The sequence below is a fragment of the Nerophis lumbriciformis genome, linkage group LG03, assembly GCF_033978685.3.
Source record: "Nerophis lumbriciformis linkage group LG03, RoL_Nlum_v2.1, whole genome shotgun sequence".
NCBI classification, from domain to species: Eukaryota; Metazoa; Chordata; class Actinopteri; order Syngnathiformes; family Syngnathidae; genus Nerophis; species Nerophis lumbriciformis.
Genome location: NC_084550.2, coordinates 70,038,375 through 70,056,571, shown reverse-complemented (window position 1 = coordinate 70,056,571; position 18,197 = coordinate 70,038,375). Strand labels below are relative to the sequence as shown.

The 18,197-nt window shown below is 35.5% G+C and overlaps 1 protein-coding gene across 2 annotated transcripts in view; it reads right to left on the bottom strand.

The window, feature by feature from the left end:
- LOC133589369 (coatomer subunit beta'-like) overlaps positions 1-18,197 on the bottom strand; it is a 64,554-nt gene that overhangs the window by 37,765 nt on the left and 8,592 nt on the right. For both annotated transcript variants that reach the window (XM_072912882.1, XM_072912883.1), the window contains exons 2-3: positions 8,698-8,835; positions 8,513-8,599 (exon numbers count right to left, since the gene is read on the bottom strand). In XM_072912882.1, coding sequence (XP_072768983.1) covers positions 8,513-8,599; positions 8,698-8,835 — 225 coding nt within the window. The remainder of the gene's footprint in view (positions 1-8,512; positions 8,600-8,697; positions 8,836-18,197) is intronic.

Sequence of the window (18,197 nt, the reverse complement as noted above, 5' to 3'; positions counted from 1 at the left end):
ATATTTGCCAAAAATTGCGTATCGGCAAGGCATGGGAAAATGCCGATCCAGATCCAGTTTAAAAAAACTCCGGTCCGTGTTTTCCAACGCACCGATTTAAATAATACATTCCACTTTTCTGCTGCTCCGTAATTTCCGTTCCGCATTTTCCAGCACACCTTCAACACATCCACAGGTCTGTGTTGCTTTTAGATTAGATTAGATTTATTGGTCCCCTTGGGGAAATTCATTGTCACTGCCGTACATTTAAACACTAGACATTACACATCACACAAAAAAAAATAACAAAAAGACATCATACATGACTAACACACATTTACAGGCTTGTCAGACAGGTCGGCCGGGCCTGCTGTTAAGGGCGGCTGGCATTACACGACAGGCTCTTCTCACTCTTTCCTGTGTCTCCCTCTCACAGACAGCAAGTGCACCTTCTTACATACGTCACATACTGTCACGTCATACGTCACATACATATACGTCCTCCCCGAGCAGAGAGGTAGCAGCATGGCTAATGTTAGCTGTGATGCTAGCGCAGCCGTGCGAGCAACGCTCCCTCTAAGGTGCCCGCCTGTGCAATTGCGCACTGTTTAAGTGTCCTCTGCGCATAGCAAATCTATGCCACGCACAAAATCAAATAAAAAAATAAGCGCATAACAATTTTCGACACACGGACACGACAGAGAAAACTGTTTTCGTCATCATTGTTCAAATATTGTGACGTCTGTCGAGACGCTTATCTCCGTTCGGTGCCACACGCCCACACCATCAAAATGCCGAGGCAAAAATTTCCACATCAACACCGTATGAAAAAAATTAGTGATTTTTTTAGTTGTGATTTCTTTCTCTGCATGAAAGTTTAAAAGTAGCATATATTAATGCAGTATGAAGAAGAATGTTTTAATGAAGACATGCAAGCCTTGAAAGAAAATTTTGAAAATCAAGACTACATTTCCTGCAAATGGGTGCATTTCTACCCTATATTTTAACTTTAGATTTATTCTCATATCAAACTCTTTTGGCTGTCTTTTTGACACTTACATCCGGCGCCCCCCTCCACACCCTGGATTATAAATAATGTAAATAATTCAATGTGATTATCTTGTGTGATGACTGTATTATGATGATAGTATATATCTGATAGTATATATCTGTATCATGAATCAATTTAAGTGGACCCCGACTTAAACAAGTTGAAAAACTTATTGAGGTGTTACCATTTAGTGGTCAATTGTACGGAATATGTACTTCACTGTGCAACCTACTAATAAAAGTCTCAATCAATCAATCAAAACACATAGAATCATCATACTGCTGTGATTATATGCATCAAGTGTTCATTCAAGGCTAAGGCAAAATATCGAGATATATATTGTGTATCGCAATATGGCCTTAAAATATCGCAATATTAAAAAAAGGCCATATTGCCCAGCCCTAGTTCAATGATGCCATTTCTGTTTGTCATGTATAATTTTGTCTATTTTGTGTTTATCCTTGAATAAACAGGTCAGTTTCTTGTTACCAACCATTGTGTATTATTCAAACTCCCCTAATTCAGCTGGCTAGTTGTTATCAAGAGTACCAAAACCCTTTTCAACATGATTCTGACAACTAATAGGCTAAATAACTTTAAACTTTAATACATGCTCGGATAGGCCAGTATCGGTCAGTATCGGTATCGGTCAGTATCGGTATCGGATCGGAAATGCAAAAACAATATCGGTATCGGATCGGAAGTGCAAAAACCTGGATCGGGACATCCCTACAGACAACCAATACGGATACAGAGCCAAAATCTCAACATCAACGGCATTAATCAAAATAACAGAAGAGATTACCAATGCAATAGAGAGCAAAAAATGTGCTGCTGCAGTGTTTATGGATTTAACAAAAGCATTTGACACAATCAATCATAGCATCATAATAAACAAATTAAAATGGTATGGACTCAAAGAGTTGGTCTTGAACTGAGTAAGAAGCTACTTAACCAACAGGAAGCAATATTGTACGTGAAGTTCGGTTAACACACTTCTACAGAGCTGAAAATATTTTGTGGCGTACCTCAGGGATCAATACTGGGACCAAAATTGTTCAGTCTTTACATAAACGACATTTGTAAAGTTACAAAGGACTTAAAGTTAGTAATATTTGCAGATGATACAACTGTGTTTTGCTCACACAGAAGATAATACAAATAACAGAATAAATGAACAAATGAAAAGATGGTTTGACAAACACAGATTGTCTTTGAACCTCAGTAAAACTAAAATAATGCTATTTGGTAACAATAGAAGAGAAAGTCAAACACAAATACAAATAGACGGAGTAGACATTGAAAGGGTAAAAGAAAACACATTTTGGGCTGTAACAATAGATGATAACATGAACTGACAACCTCATGTAAAAAAGACATAAAGTAGCAAAAAGCACGTCAATAATGAATAAAGCAAATTACAGTGTATGTTCTGGACCAAAAATCACTTCATACTCTTTACTGCTCACGAGTGTTACATATCTGAGTTATTGTGTAGAAATATGGGGAAATAACTACTAAAGTACGCTTTTTTGATTAACGGTGTTACAAAAAGATAAATTAGAATAATACACAATGTTGGATATAAAGAACATACAAACACTTTATTTATTGAATCACAAATATTGAAATTCAACGATTTGGTGCATTTGCAAACAGCTAAAATGATGTACAAACCAAACTATAACCTGCTTGTCAAGAATGTACAACAAGTCTTCTCAACAAAAGAGGACAAATATAATCTGAGAGGAAAATCTAATTTAAAACATTTGTACAACACTTAAAACCTTTAGTGTATCTGTATGTGGAATTAGATTATGGAATGGATTAACCAAAGAAATCAAACAAAGCACCAAAATGATCCAGTTTAAGAGACTGTTCAAACTACAAGTGTTCACAAAGTACACAGAAGAACAATTATGATAAACATCATGAACTTTTTTTTTTTTTTTAGATAATTATTTATTTGGACCCAAGGAAACATGATTCTAATTCTCACACCAAGACCATGTCAACAAACACTAAAAAGTCTATTTTCTTATCTGTATTTGTACTTTTGGTTATGTCTTTAACTGGTGCACTTGTGTACTTACACTTAGTCTTTGGAATGCATAAGTGTGTTACACTTGTGTACTTACACTTAGTCTTTTAGGTGCATAGGTGTGTTACACTTGTGCACTTACACTTAGTCTTTGGAATGCATAAGTGTGTTACACTTGTGTACTTACACTTAGTCTTTTAGGTGCATAGGTGTGTTACACTTGTGCACTTACACTTAGGCTTTGGAGTGCATAAGTGTGTTACACTTGTGTACTTACACTTAGTCTTTTAGGTGCATAGGTGTGTCACACTTGTGTATTTACACTTAGTCTTTGGAGTGCATAAGTGTGTCACACTTGTGTACTTACACTTAGGCTTTTAGGTGCATAGGTGTGTCACACTTGTGTACTTACACTTAGGCTTTGGAGTGCATAAGTGTGTTACAATTGTGCACTTACACTTAGTCTTTTAGGTGCATAGGTGTGTTACACTTGTGCACTTACACTTAGGCTTTGGAGTGCATAAGTGTGTTACACTTGTGTACTTACACTTAGTCTTTTAGGTGCATAGGTGTGTCACACTTGTGTATTTACACTTAGTCTTTGGAGTGCATAAGTGTGTCACACTTGTGTACTTACACTTAGGCTTTTAGGTGCATAGGTGTGTCACACTTGTGTACTTACACTTAGGCTTTGGAGTGCATAAGTGTGTTACAATTGTGCACTTACACTTAGTCTTTTAGGTGCATAGGTGTGTTACACTTGTGCACTTACACTTAGGCTTTGGAGTGCATAAGTGTGTTACACTTGTGTACTTACACTTAGTCTTTTAGGTGCATAGGTGTGTCACACTTGTGTATTTACACTTAGTCTTTGGAGTGCATAAGTGTGTCACACTTTTGTGCTTACACTTAGTCTTTGGAGTGCATAGGTGTGTCACACTTTTGTGTTTAAACTTAGTCTTTTAGGTGCATAGGTGTGTCACACTTTTGTGCTTACACTTAGTCTTTGGAGCGCATAGGTATGTCACACTTGTGTACACACAGTCTTTGGAGCGCATAGGTGTGTCACACTTGTGTACACACACTTAGTCTTGGAGTGCATAGGTGTGTCACGCTTGTGCACTTACACTTAGGCTTTGGAGTGCATAAGTGTGTTACACTTGTGTACTTACACTTAGTCTTTTAGGTGCATAGGTGTGTTACACTTGTGCACTTACACTTAGGCTTTGGAGTGCATAAGTGTGTCACACTTGTGTACTTACACTTAGTCTTTTAGGTGCATAGGTGTGTTACACTTGTGCACTTACACTTAGGCTTTGGAGTGCATAAGTGTGTCACACTTGTGTACTTACACTTACCGTATTTTCCGCACTATAAGGCGCACCTAAAAACCACAATTTTTCTCAAAAGCTGACAGTGCGCCTTATAACCCGGTGCGCTTTATTACGATTCATTTTCATAAAGTTTCGATCTCGCAACTTCGGTAAACAGCCGCCATCTTTTTTCCCGGTAGAACAGGAAGCGCTTCTTCTTCTACGCAAGCAACCGCCAAGGAAAGCACCCGCCCCCATAGAACAGGAAGCGCTTCTTCTTCTACTGTAAGCAACCACCCGCCCCCGGAAGAAGAAGAAAAAACGCGCGGATATCACCGTACGTTTCATTTCCTGTTTACATCTGTAAAGACCACAAAATGGCTCCTACTAAGCGATCCGGTTCATAAAAAGACGCAATCTCTCCATCCGCACACGGATTACTACCGTATTTCACAGCAACTGATATTCCTGTGAACCGCACTGTGGAACGGGAGCACGTACGGTGAATATTCGCACCACAGGGAATGAGAAGTCATCCTTCACTGTGGTTCTAGCTTGCCATGCTAACTTCCACCCATGGTGATATTCAAAAGGAAGACCTTGCCAAAAGAGACCTTTCCAGCCGGCGTCATCATAAAAGCTAACTCGAAGGGATGGATGGATGAAGAAAAGATGAGCGAGTGGTTAAGGGAAGTTTACGCGAAGAGGCCGGGTGGCTTTTTTCACACAGCTCCGAAGGCGAACACACCTTCACTAAGACGGGCAGACAGCGCCGGACGACATACGCCAACATTTGCCAGTGGATCGTAAATGCCTGGGCAGATATTTCGGTCACAACTGTGGTCCGAGCTTTCCGGAAGGCAGGATTCACAGAACTGCTGGACAACAGTGACACTGACTCCGGTGACTTCGACGAGACGGAACCGGCCATTTTGGATCCCGTATTCGCCCAACTTTTCAATTCGGACACCGAAGACGAAGAATTCGAAGGATTTACGAATGAAGAATAACTTCAGAAGGTGAGCGCTATGTTTATTTTGTGTGTTGTGACATTAACGTTCGAGCAACATTATGTTGCTATTGCTCTACACCATTTTGAATTTTACTATGTTTGTGATTGCACATTTGCGTACATTTTGGGACAGAGTTGTTAGAACGCTGGTTTTCAATATATTATTAAAGTTTGACTGAACTATCTGACTGTTTTTTTGACATTCCCTTTAGCGCAGCGTAGGCGCGGCTTATAATCCGGGGCGGCTTATTGGTGGACAAAGTTATGAAATATGTAATTCATTGAAGGTGCGGCTAATAATCCGGTGCGCCTTATAGTGCGGAAAATACGGTAGTCTTTTAGGTGCATAGGTGTGTTACACTTGTGCACTTACACTTAGGCTTTGAGTGCATAAGTGTGTTACACTTGTGTACTTACACTTAGTCTTTTAGGTGCATAGGTGTGTCACGCTTGTGCACTTACACTTATGCTTTGGAGTGCATAAGTGTGTTACACTTGTGTGCTTACACTTAGTCTTTTAGGTGCATAGGTGTGTTACACTTGTGCACTTACACTTAGGCTTTGGAGTGCATAAGTGTGTTACACGTGTGTACTTACACTTAGTCTTTTAGGTGCATAGGTGTGTTACACTTGTGCACTTACACTTAGGCTTTGGAGTGCATAAGTGTGTTACACATGTGTACTTACACTTAGTCTTTTAGGTGCATAGGTGTGTCACATTTGTGTATTTACACTTAGTCTTTGGAGTGCATAGGTGTGTCACACTTTTGTGTTTAGTCTTTGGAGTGCATAAGTGTGTTACACGTGTGTACTTACACTTAGTCTTTTATGTGCAGAGGTGTGTTATACTTGTGTATTCACACTTAGTCTTTTAGGTGCATAGGTGTGTTACACTTGTGTATTTAAACGTAGTCTTTTAGGTGCATAGGTGTGTCACACTTTTGTACTTACACCTAGTCTTTTGAGTGCATGGGTGTGTCACACTTGTGCACTTACACTTAGGCTTTGGAGTGCATTAGTGTTACACTTGTGTACTTACACTTAGTCTTTTAGGTGCATAGGTGTGTCACACTTTTGTGCATACACTTAGTCTTTGGAGTGCATAAGCGTGTTACACTTGTGTACTTACACCTAGTCTTTAGAGTGCATAGGTGTGTCACACTTGTGCACTTACACTTAGTCTTTGGAGTGCATTAGTGTTACACTTGTGTACTTACACTTAGTCTTTTAGGTGCATAGGTGTGTCACACTTTTGTGCTTACACTTAGTCTTTGGAGTGCATTAGTGTTACACTTCTGTACTTACACTTAGTCTTTTAGGTGCATATGTGTGTCACACTTTTGTGCTTACACTAAGTCTTTGGAGTGCATAAATGTGTTACACTTGTGTACTTACACCTAGTCTTTTGAGTGCATAGGTGTGTCACACTTGTGTATTTACACTTAACCTTTGAGGTGCATAGGTGTGTCACACTTGTGTACTTACACTTAAGTGCATGGGTGTGTCACACTTGTGTACTTACACTTAAGTGCATGGGTGTGTCACACTTGTGTACTTACACTTAAGTGCATGGGTGTGTCACACTTGTGTATTTCCTGTGTGAATGTTGTCTTTGTATCTGTCCTGCAATGAGGTGGCGACTTGTCCAAGGTGTACACCGCCTTCCACCCGAATGCAGCTGGGATAGGCTCCAGCCATCCCCGCGACCCCGAGAGGAACAAGTGGTAGTAAATGGACGGATGGATTTATTATATATTTAATATTTGTTTACTTACTGTGGTATATTATTTATTTATTCACTTTTCTTTTACAAACAGAACAAGGAAATGGGATAAAATTGCTACGATGTGAAAAAGGGGTAGGATTGAATAAGCTCTGCTTCTTCCTACTCCTTTTCGGACGTGCTGTAATGAAACAACTGGAAATATGTGATGCATTGCATTGTATCGTATGCATGTTTGAAATAAACTAAAACGGAAAGTGCAGTTGTCACATTTTCTTCCAATTCTTTTTGATTTATTAGAGTGGCCTCGTAGTTAGAGTGTCCGCCCTGAGACTGGGAGGTTGCGAGTTCAAACCCCGGCCGAGTCATACCAAAGACTACAAAAAATGGGACCCATTGCCTCCCTGCTTGGCACTCAGCATCAAGGGTTAGAATTGGGGGTTAAATCACCAAATGATTCCCGAGCGTGGCGCACACTGCTGCTCACTGCTCCCCTCACCTCCCAGGGGGTGAACATGGGGATGGGTCAAATGCAGAGCACAAATTTCACCACACCTAGTGTGTGTGTGTGTGTGTGTGTGTGTGTGTGAGACAACCGTTGAGACTTTAACTTTAATACAAACCGTCTGGAGTTTTACAGCGGTTATCATTATTACCGTTTATGCGCATGTAGTACAAACGCCCACAGCTGCTGCAAAGAGTGACCGCTCTGCCTTTGTAGCCCGTGACAACTGTCATGTCTATGTGATCATGTTTTTGTTTTGGTCATGTTCGGTTTTGTTTTTGGACTTTTTGTGCACTTTTGTTTTGTCACCATAGCAACCATTAGTTTTCACCTGTCACGTCACGCACCTGTTTCACGTTTTGAGTCACGCACCTGTTTTCGTTAATCATGTCTATAGTATTTAAGTTCATTGTTTTCAGTTTGTCATTCTGACGACATCCCACAATTATGCTCTACACACTCTTCATCCTCTTAGATCCTGCTTCATGTCCCATGCCAAAGTAAGTTTTTGTTCCATGTTTATAGTCTTTTTGGTTTCATAGTTTGTTCTCCGCCATTGTGCGCACCTTTTGTTTACTTCCTTTTTTTGTAGTTATAGTGTTTAAATAAAAATGTACTTACATTCCCGTCTCGCCCGAGCCAACTTTCCGTTGCATCCCGGAAAAGCAAACACCCAGGACCAAGTCATGACAACAACGCATGCACATGGTGATTATTGACGCTGGAAAAGTTACGGACTTAGTTTTCATTTGTAGTTTGGTTGATTAACTTATCGCATATTGGCCCAGGCGTGTGAATAAGACTACATATAGGGACAGAACACTTGGAAATCTGCATGGTGCTGTGGAGAAAAACAAAGAATAAATAGTTTAAATATACAAAACTTACCGCTCCTGTGACAACCCAATTCTTCCTGGCCACAAATTTGGATGCTCTGACAGGGGAGTCGCACACCTCAAAAGTCTTCACCAGAGTCTGACAAAAACAACAAAGGATTTTATGTATTATTTGACTATGTGCATAATCAATAGTAGTCTACAGTTGAGAGGTGGTATTCTAAATGCATGTTTCACCTGTGTTTCGTGGTTCCACACACAGACGCTGCCATTGTACAGACTGGCCAGCATCCATGGTTCCGTTGGATGAAGATCCACACTCTTCACCCGGTCAGACCTGGAGGTCAGCCTCCGCTTAATGTCAAGCCTCAGCGGCTGGAACACAATAAACGGAAGTCTTGTTACTCGGGGCGGCATAGCTCGGTCGGTAGGGCGGCCGTGCCAGCAACTTCAGGATTCTGGGTTCGATCCCCGCTTCTGCCATCCTAGTCACTGCTGTCGTGTCCTTGGGCAAGACACTTCACCCACCTGCTCCCAGTGCCACTCATACTGGTTTAAATGGTGGGTTTCACTATGTAAAGCACTTTGAGTCACTAGAGAAACGCGCTATATAAATATAATTCACTTCACTACTTAGAAAGCATTCTCTGGCGTACAATTAATGACACTAACAGCAAGGCCAAACAACCTTTTACCATGGTAATAGCGCCATACTGCTCATTATGTGGCTTTCATCTCAAGGGTTGTATACTTCACATCAGTTCATTCAACAATAACAACATTAAAAACAGCCAACATTTAAAAGAGCCAACATTTAATAGAGCCAACATTTTAAAGAGCCAACATTAAAAACAGCCAACATTAAAAACAGCAACATTAAAAACAGCCAACATTAAAAACAGCCAACATTAAAAACAGCCAACATTAAAAACAGCCAACATTAAAAACAGCAACATTTAAAACAGCCAACCTTAAAAACAGCCAATATTAAAAACAGCCAACATTAAAAACAGCCAACATTAAAAACAGTCAACATTTAAAACAGCCAACGTTAAAAACAGCCAACGTTAAAAACAGCCAACGTTAAAAACAGCCAACATTAAAAACAGCCAACATTTCAAACAGCCAACAATAAAAACAGCCAACATTAAAAACAGCCAACATTAAAAACAGCCAACCTTAAAAACAGCCAACCTTAAAAACAGCCAACCTTAAAAACAGCCAACATTTAAAACAGCCAACATTAAAAACAGCCAACATTAAAAACAGCCAACATTAAAAACAGCCAACATTTAAAACAGCCAACATTTAAAACAGCCAACATTTAAAACAGCCAACATTAAAAACAGCCAACATTTAAAACAGCCAACATTAAAAACAGCCAACATTAAAAACAGCCAACATTTAAAACAGCCAACATTTAAAACAGCCAACATTTAAAACAGCAACCTTAAAAACAGCCAACCTTAAAAACAGCCAACCTTAAAAACAGCCAACCTTAAAAACAGCCAACATTAAAAACAGCCAACATTTAAAACAGCCAACATTAAAAACAGCCAACATTAAAAACAGCCAACATTAAAAACAGTCAACATTTAAAACAGCCAACATTAAAAACAGCCAATATTAAAAACAGCCAACATTAAAAACAGCCAACATTAAAAACAGCCAATATTAAAAACAGCCAACATTAAAAACAGCCAACATTTAAAACAGCCAACATTTAAAACAGCCAACATTAAAAACAGCCAACATTAAAAACAGCCAACATTAAAAACAGCCAACATTAAAAACAGTCAACATTTAAAACAGCCAACATTTAAAACAGCCAACATTAAAAACAGCCAACATTAAAAACAGCCAACATTTAAAACAGCCAACATTTAAAACAGCCAACATTAAAAACAGCCAACATTAAAAACAGCCAACATTAAAAACAGCCAACATTAAAAACAGCCAACATTAAAAACAGCAACATTTAAAACAGCCAACCTTAAAAACAGCCAACATTAAAAACAGCCAACATTAAAAACAGCCAACATTAAAAACAGCCAACATTTAAAACAGCCAACATTTAAAACAGTCAACATTTAAAACAGCCAACATTAAAAACAGCCAACATTTAAAAGAGTCAACATTAAAAACAGCCAACATTTAAAACAGCCAACATTAAAAACAGCCAACATTAAAAACAGCCAACATTTAAAACAGCCAACATTTAAAACAGCCAACATTAAAAACAGCCAACATTAAAAACAGCCAACATTAAAAACAGCCAACATTTAAAACAGCCAACATTTAAAACAGCCAACATTTAAAACAGCCAACATTTAAAACAGCCAACATTAAAAACAGCCAACATTTAAAACAGCCAACATTTAAAACAGCCAACATTTAAAACAGCCAACATTTAAAACAGCCAACATTAAAAACAGCCAACATTAAAAACAGCCAACATTTAAAACAGCCAACATTAAAAACAGCCAACATTTAAAACAGCCAACATTTAAAACAGCCAACATTAAAAACAGCCAACATTTAAAACAGCCAACATTAAAAACAGCCAACATTTAAAACAGCCAACATTAAAAACAGCCAACATTAAAAACAGCCAACATTAAAAACAGCCAACATTAAAAAAGCCAACATTAAAAACAGTCAACATTAAAAACAGCCAACATTAAAAACTGCCAACATTTAAAACAGTCAACATTAAAAACAGCAACATTTAAAACAGCCAACCTTAAAAACAGCCAATATTAAAAACAGCCAACATTAAAAAACAGCCAAAATTAAAAAACAGCCAACATTAAAAAACAGCCAACATTAAAAACACCCAACATTAAAAAGAGCCAACATTAAAAACAGCCAACATTAAAACAGCCAACATTAAAATCAGCTAACATTAAAAACAGTCAACATTAAAAACAGTCAACATTAAAAACAGTCAACATTAAAAACAGTCAACATTAAAAACAGTCAACATTAGAAACAGTCAACATTAGAAACAGCCAACATTAAAAACAGCCAACATTAAAAACAGCCAACATTTAAAACAGTCAACATTAAAAACAGTCAACATTAAAAACAGCCAACATTAAAATCAGCTAACATTAAAAACAGTCAACATTAAAAACAGCCAACATTAAAAACAGCCAACATTAAAAACAGCCAACATTAAAAACAGTCAACATTTAAAACAGTCAACATTAAAAACAGTCAACATTTAAAACAGTCAACATTAGAAACAGTCAACATTAGAAACAGTCAACATTAGAAACAGCCAACATTAAAAACAGCCAACATTAAAAACAGCCAACATTTAAAACAGTCAACATTAAAAACAGTCAACATTAAAAACAGCCAACATTAAAAACAGCCAACATTAAAAACAGCCAACATTAAAAACAGTCAACATTAAAAACAGTCAACATTTAAAACAGCCAACATTAAAAACAGCCAACATTTAAAACAGCTAACATTAAAAACAGTCAACATTAAAAACAGCCAACATTAAAAACAGCCAACATTTAAAACAGCCAACATTTAAAACAGCCAACATTTAAAACAGCCAACATTTAAAACAGCCAACATTAAAAACAGCCAACATTAAAAACAGTCAACATTAGAAACAGTCAACATTAGAAACAGCCAACATTAAAAACAGCCAACATTAAAAACAGCCAACATTTAAAACAGTCAACATTAAAAACAGTCAACATTAAAAACAGTCAACATTAAAAACAGTCAACATTTAAAACAGCCAACATTAAAAACGGCCAACATTTAAAACAGCCAACATTAAAAACAGCCAACATTTAAAACAGCCAACATTAAAAACAGCCAACATTAAAAACAGCCAACATTAAAATCAGCTAACATTAAAAACAGTCAACATTAAAAACAGTCAACATTTAAAACAGTCAACATTTAAAACAGCCAACATTTAAAACAGCCAACATTAAAAACAGCCAACATTAAAAACAGCCAACATTAAAAACAGCCAACATTTAAAACAGCCAACATTAAAAACAGCCAACATTAAAAACAGCCAACATTAAAAACAGCCAACATTAAAAACAGCCAACATTAAAATCAGCCAACATTTACAACAGTCAACATTAAAAACAGCCAACATTAAAAACAGTCAACATTAAAAACAGTCAACATTAGAAACAGTCAACATTAGAAACAGCCAACATTAAAAACAGCCAACATTTAAAACAGTCAATATTTAAAACAGTCAACATTTAAAACAGCCAACATTTAAAACAGCCAACATTTAAAACAGCCAACATTTAAAACAGCCAACATTAAAAATAGCCAACATTAAAAACAGCCAACATTAAAAACAGTCAACATTTAAAACAGCCAACATTAACAACAGCCAACATTAAAATTAGCCAACATTAAAATTTGCCAACATTTAAAACAGCCAACATTAAAAACATCCAACATTAAAAACAGTCAACATTAAAAACATTCAACATTTAAAACAGCCAATATTAAAAACAGCCAACATTAAAAACAGCCAACATTAAAAACAGCTAACATTAAAAACAGTCAACATTAAAAACAGCCAACATTAAAAACAGCCAACATTAAAAACAGCCAACATTAAAAACAGCCAACATTAAAAACAGCCAACATTAAAAACAGCCAACATTAAAAACAGTCAACATTTAAAACAGTCAACATTAAAAACAGTCAACATTTAAAACAGTCAACATTAAAAACAGTCAACATTAGAAACAGTCAACATTAGAAACAGTCAACATTAGAAACAGCCAACATTAAAAACAGCCAACATTAAAAACAGCCAACATTTAAAACAGTCAACATTAAAAACAGCCAACATTAAAAACAGCCAACATTAAAAACAGCCAACATTAAAAACAGCCAACATTAAAAACAGCCAACATTAAAAACAGCCAACATTAAAAACAGTCAACATTAAAAACAGTCAACATTTAAAACAGTCAACATTAAAAACAGTCAACATTTAAAACAGTCAACATTAGAAACAGTCAACATTAGAAGCAGTCAACATTAGAAACAGCCAACATTAAAAACAGCCAACGTTAAAAACAGCCAACGTTAAAAACAGCCAACATTAAAAACAGCCAACATTTCAAACAGCCAACAATAAAAACAGCCAACATTAAAAACAGCCAACCTTAAAAACAGCCAACATTAAAAACAGCCAACCTTAAAAACAGCCAACCTTAAAAACAGCCAACATTAAAAACAGCCAACATTTAAAACAGCCAACATTAAAAACAGCCAACATTAAAAACAGCCAACATTAAAAACAGCCAACATTAAAAACAGCCAACCTTAAAAACAGCCAACCTTAAAAACAGCCAACATTAAAAACAGCCAACCTTAAAAACAGCCAACATTTAAAACAGCCAACATTAAAAACAGCCAACATTAAAAACAGCCAACATTAAAAACAGCCAACATTAAAAACAGCCAACATTTAAAACAGCCAACATTTAAAACAGCCAACATTAAAAACAGCCAACATTTAAAACAGCCAACATTAAAAACAGCCAACATTAAAAACAGCCAACATTTAAAACAGCCAACATTTAAAACAGCCAACATTTAAAACAGCAACCTTAAAAACAGCCAACCTTAAAAACAGCCAACCTTAAAAACAGCCAACCTTAAAAACAGCCAACCTTAAAAACAGCCAACCTTAAAAACAGCCAACATTAAAAACAGCCAACATTTAAAACAGCCAACATTTAAAACAGCCAACATTAAAAACAGCCAACATTAAAAACAGTCAACATTTAAAACAGCCAACATTAAAAACAGCCAACATTAAAAACAGCCAACATTAAAAACAGCCAATATTAAAAACAGCCAACATTAAAAACAGCCAACATTTAAAACAGCCAACATTTAAAACAGCCAACATTAAAAACAGCCAACATTAAAAACAGCCAACATTAAAAACAGCCAACATTAAAAACAGTCAACATTTAAAACAGCCAACATTTAAAACAGCCAACATTAAAAACAGCCAACATTAAAAACAGCCAACATTTAAAACAGCCAACATTTAAAACAGCCAACATTAAAAACAGCCAACATTAAAAACAGCCAACATTAAAAACAGCCAACATTAAAAACAGCCAACATTAAAAACAGCAACATTAAAAACAGCCAACCTTAAAAACAGCCAACATTAAAAACAGCCAACATTAAAAACAGCCAACATTAAAAACAGCCAACATTTAAAACAGCCAACATTTAAAACAGCCAACATTAAAAACAGTCAACATTTAAAACAGTCAACATTAAAAACAGTCAACATTAAAAACAGTCAACATTAGAAACAGTCAACATTAGAAACAGCCAACATTAAAAACAGCCAACATTTAAAACAGCCAACATTTAAAACAGTCAACATTTAAAACAGCCAACATTTAAAACAGCCAACATTTAAAACAGCCAACATTTAAAACAGCCAACATTTAAAACAGCCAACATTAAAAACAGCCAACATTTAAAACAGCCAACATTTAAAACAGCCAACATTTAAAACAGCCAACATTAAAAACAGCCAACATTAAAAACAGCCAACATTTAAAACAGCCAACATTAAAAACAGCCAACATTTAAAACAGCCAACATTTAAAACAGCCAACATTAAAAACAGCCAACATTTAAAACAGCCAACATTAAAAACAGCCAACATTTAAAACAGCCAACATTAAAAACAGCCAACATTAAAAACAGCCAACATTAAAAACAGCCAACATTAAAAAAGCCAACATTAAAAACAGTCAACATTAAAAACAGCCAACATTAAAAACTGCCAACATTTAAAACAGTCAACATTAAAAACAGCAACATTTAAAACAGCCAACCTTAAAAACAGCCAATATTAAAAACAGCCAACATTAAAAAACAGCCAAAATTAAAAAACAGCCAACATTAAAAAACAGCCAACATTAAAAACACCCAACATTAAAAAGAGCCAACATTAAAAACAGCCAACATTAAAACAGCCAACATTAAAATCAGCTAACATTAAAAACAGTCAACATTAAAAACAGTCAACATTAAAAACAGTCAACATTAAAAACAGTCAACATTAAAAACAGTCAACATTAAAAACAGTCAACATTAGAAACAGTCAACATTAGAAACAGCCAACATTAAAAACAGCCAACATTAAAAACAGCCAACATTTAAAACAGTCAACATTAAAAACAGTCAACATTAAAAACAGCCAACATTAAAATCAGCTAACATTAAAAACAGTCAACATTAAAAACAGCCAACATTAAAAACAGCCAACATTAAAAACAGCCAACATTAAAAACAGTCAACATTTAAAACAGTCAACATTAAAAACAGTCAACATTTAAAACAGTCAACATTAGAAACAGTCAACATTAGAAACAGTCAACATTAGAAACAGCCAACATTAAAAACAGCCAACATTAAAAACAGCCAACATTTAAAACAGTCAACATTAAAAACAGTCAACATTAAAAACAGCCAACATTAAAAACAGCCAACATTAAAAACAGCCAACATTAAAAACAGTCAACATTAAAAACAGTCAACATTTAAAACAGCCAACATTAAAAACAGCCAACATTTAAAACAGCTAACATTAAAAACAGTCAACATTAAAAACAGCCAACATTAAAAACAGCCAACATTAAAAACAGCCAACATTTAAAACAGCCAACATTTAAAACAGCCAACATTTAAAACAGCCAACATTTAAAACAGCCAACATTAAAAACAGCCAACATTAAAAACAGTCAACATTAGAAACAGTCAACATTAGAAACAGCCAACATTAAAAACAGCCAACATTAAAAACAGCCAACATTTAAAACAGTCAACATTAAAAACAGTCAACATTAAAAACAGTCAACATTAAAAACAGTCAACATTTAAAACAGCCAACATTAAAAACGGCCAACATTTAAAACAGCCAACATTAAAAACAGCCAACATTTAAAACAGCCAACATTAAAAACAGCCAACATTAAAAACAGCCAACATTAAAATCAGCTAACATTAAAAACAGTCAACATTAAAAACAGTCAACATTTAAAACAGTCAACATTTAAAACAGCCAACATTTAAAACAGCCAACATTAAAAACAGCCAACATTAAAAACAGCCAACATTAAAAACAGCCAACATTTAAAACAGCCAACATTAAAAACAGCCAACATTAAAAACAGCCAACATTAAAAACAGCCAACATTAAAAACAGCCAACATTAAAATCAGCCAACATTTACAACAGTCAACATTAAAAACAGCCAACATTAAAAACAGTCAACATTAAAAACAGTCAACATTAGAAACAGTCAACATTAGAAACAGCCAACATTAAAAACAGCCAACATTTAAAACAGTCAATATTTAAAACAGTCAACATTTAAAACAGCCAACATTTAAAACAGCCAACATTTAAAACAGCCAACATTTAAAACAGCCAACATTAAAAATAGCCAACATTAAAAACAGCCAACATTAAAAACAGTCAACATTTAAAACAGCCAACATTAACAACAGCCAACATTAAAATTAGCCAACATTAAAATTTGCCAACATTTAAAACAGCCAACATTAAAAACAGCCAACATTAAAAACAGTCAACATTAAAAACATTCAACATTTAAAACAGCCAATATTAAAAACAGCCAACATTAAAAACAGCCAACATTAAAAACAGCTAACATTAAAAACAGTCAACATTAAAAACAGCCAACATTAAAAACAGCCAACATTAAAAACAGCCAACATTAAAAACAGCCAACATTAAAAACAGCCAACATTAAAAACAGCCAACATTAAAAACAGTCAACATTTAAAACAGTCAACATTAAAAACAGTCAACATTTAAAACAGTCAACATTAAAAACAGTCAACATTAGAAACAGTCAACATTAGAAACAGTCAACATTAGAAACAGCCAACATTAAAAACAGCCAACATTAAAAACAGCCAACATTTAAAACAGTCAACATTAAAAACAGCCAACATTAAAAACAGCCAACATTAAAAACAGCCAACATTAAAAACAGCCAACATTAAAAACAGCCAACATTAAAAACAGCCAACATTAAAAACAGTCAACATTAAAAACAGTCAACATTTAAAACAGTCAACATTAAAAACAGTCAACATTTAAAACAGTCAACATTAGAAACAGTCAACATTAGAAGCAGTCAACATTAGAAACAGCCAACATTAAAAACAGCCAACGTTAAAAACAGCCAACGTTAAAAACAGCCAACATTAAAAACAGCCAACATTTCAAACAGCCAACAATAAAAACAGCCAACATTAAAAACAGCCAACCTTAAAAACAGCCAACATTAAAAACAGCCAACCTTAAAAACAGCCAACCTTAAAAACAGCCAACATTAAAAACAGCCAACATTTAAAACAGCCAACATTAAAAACAGCCAACATTAAAAACAGCCAACATTAAAAACAGCCAACATTAAAAACAGCCAACCTTAAAAACAGCCAACCTTAAAAACAGCCAACATTAAAAACAGCCAACCTTAAAAACAGCCAACATTTAAAACAGCCAACATTAAAAACAGCCAACATTAAAAACAGCCAACATTAAAAACAGCCAACATTAAAAACAGCCAACATTTAAAACAGCCAACATTTAAAACAGCCAACATTAAAAACAGCCAACATTTAAAACAGCCAACATTAAAAACAGCCAACATT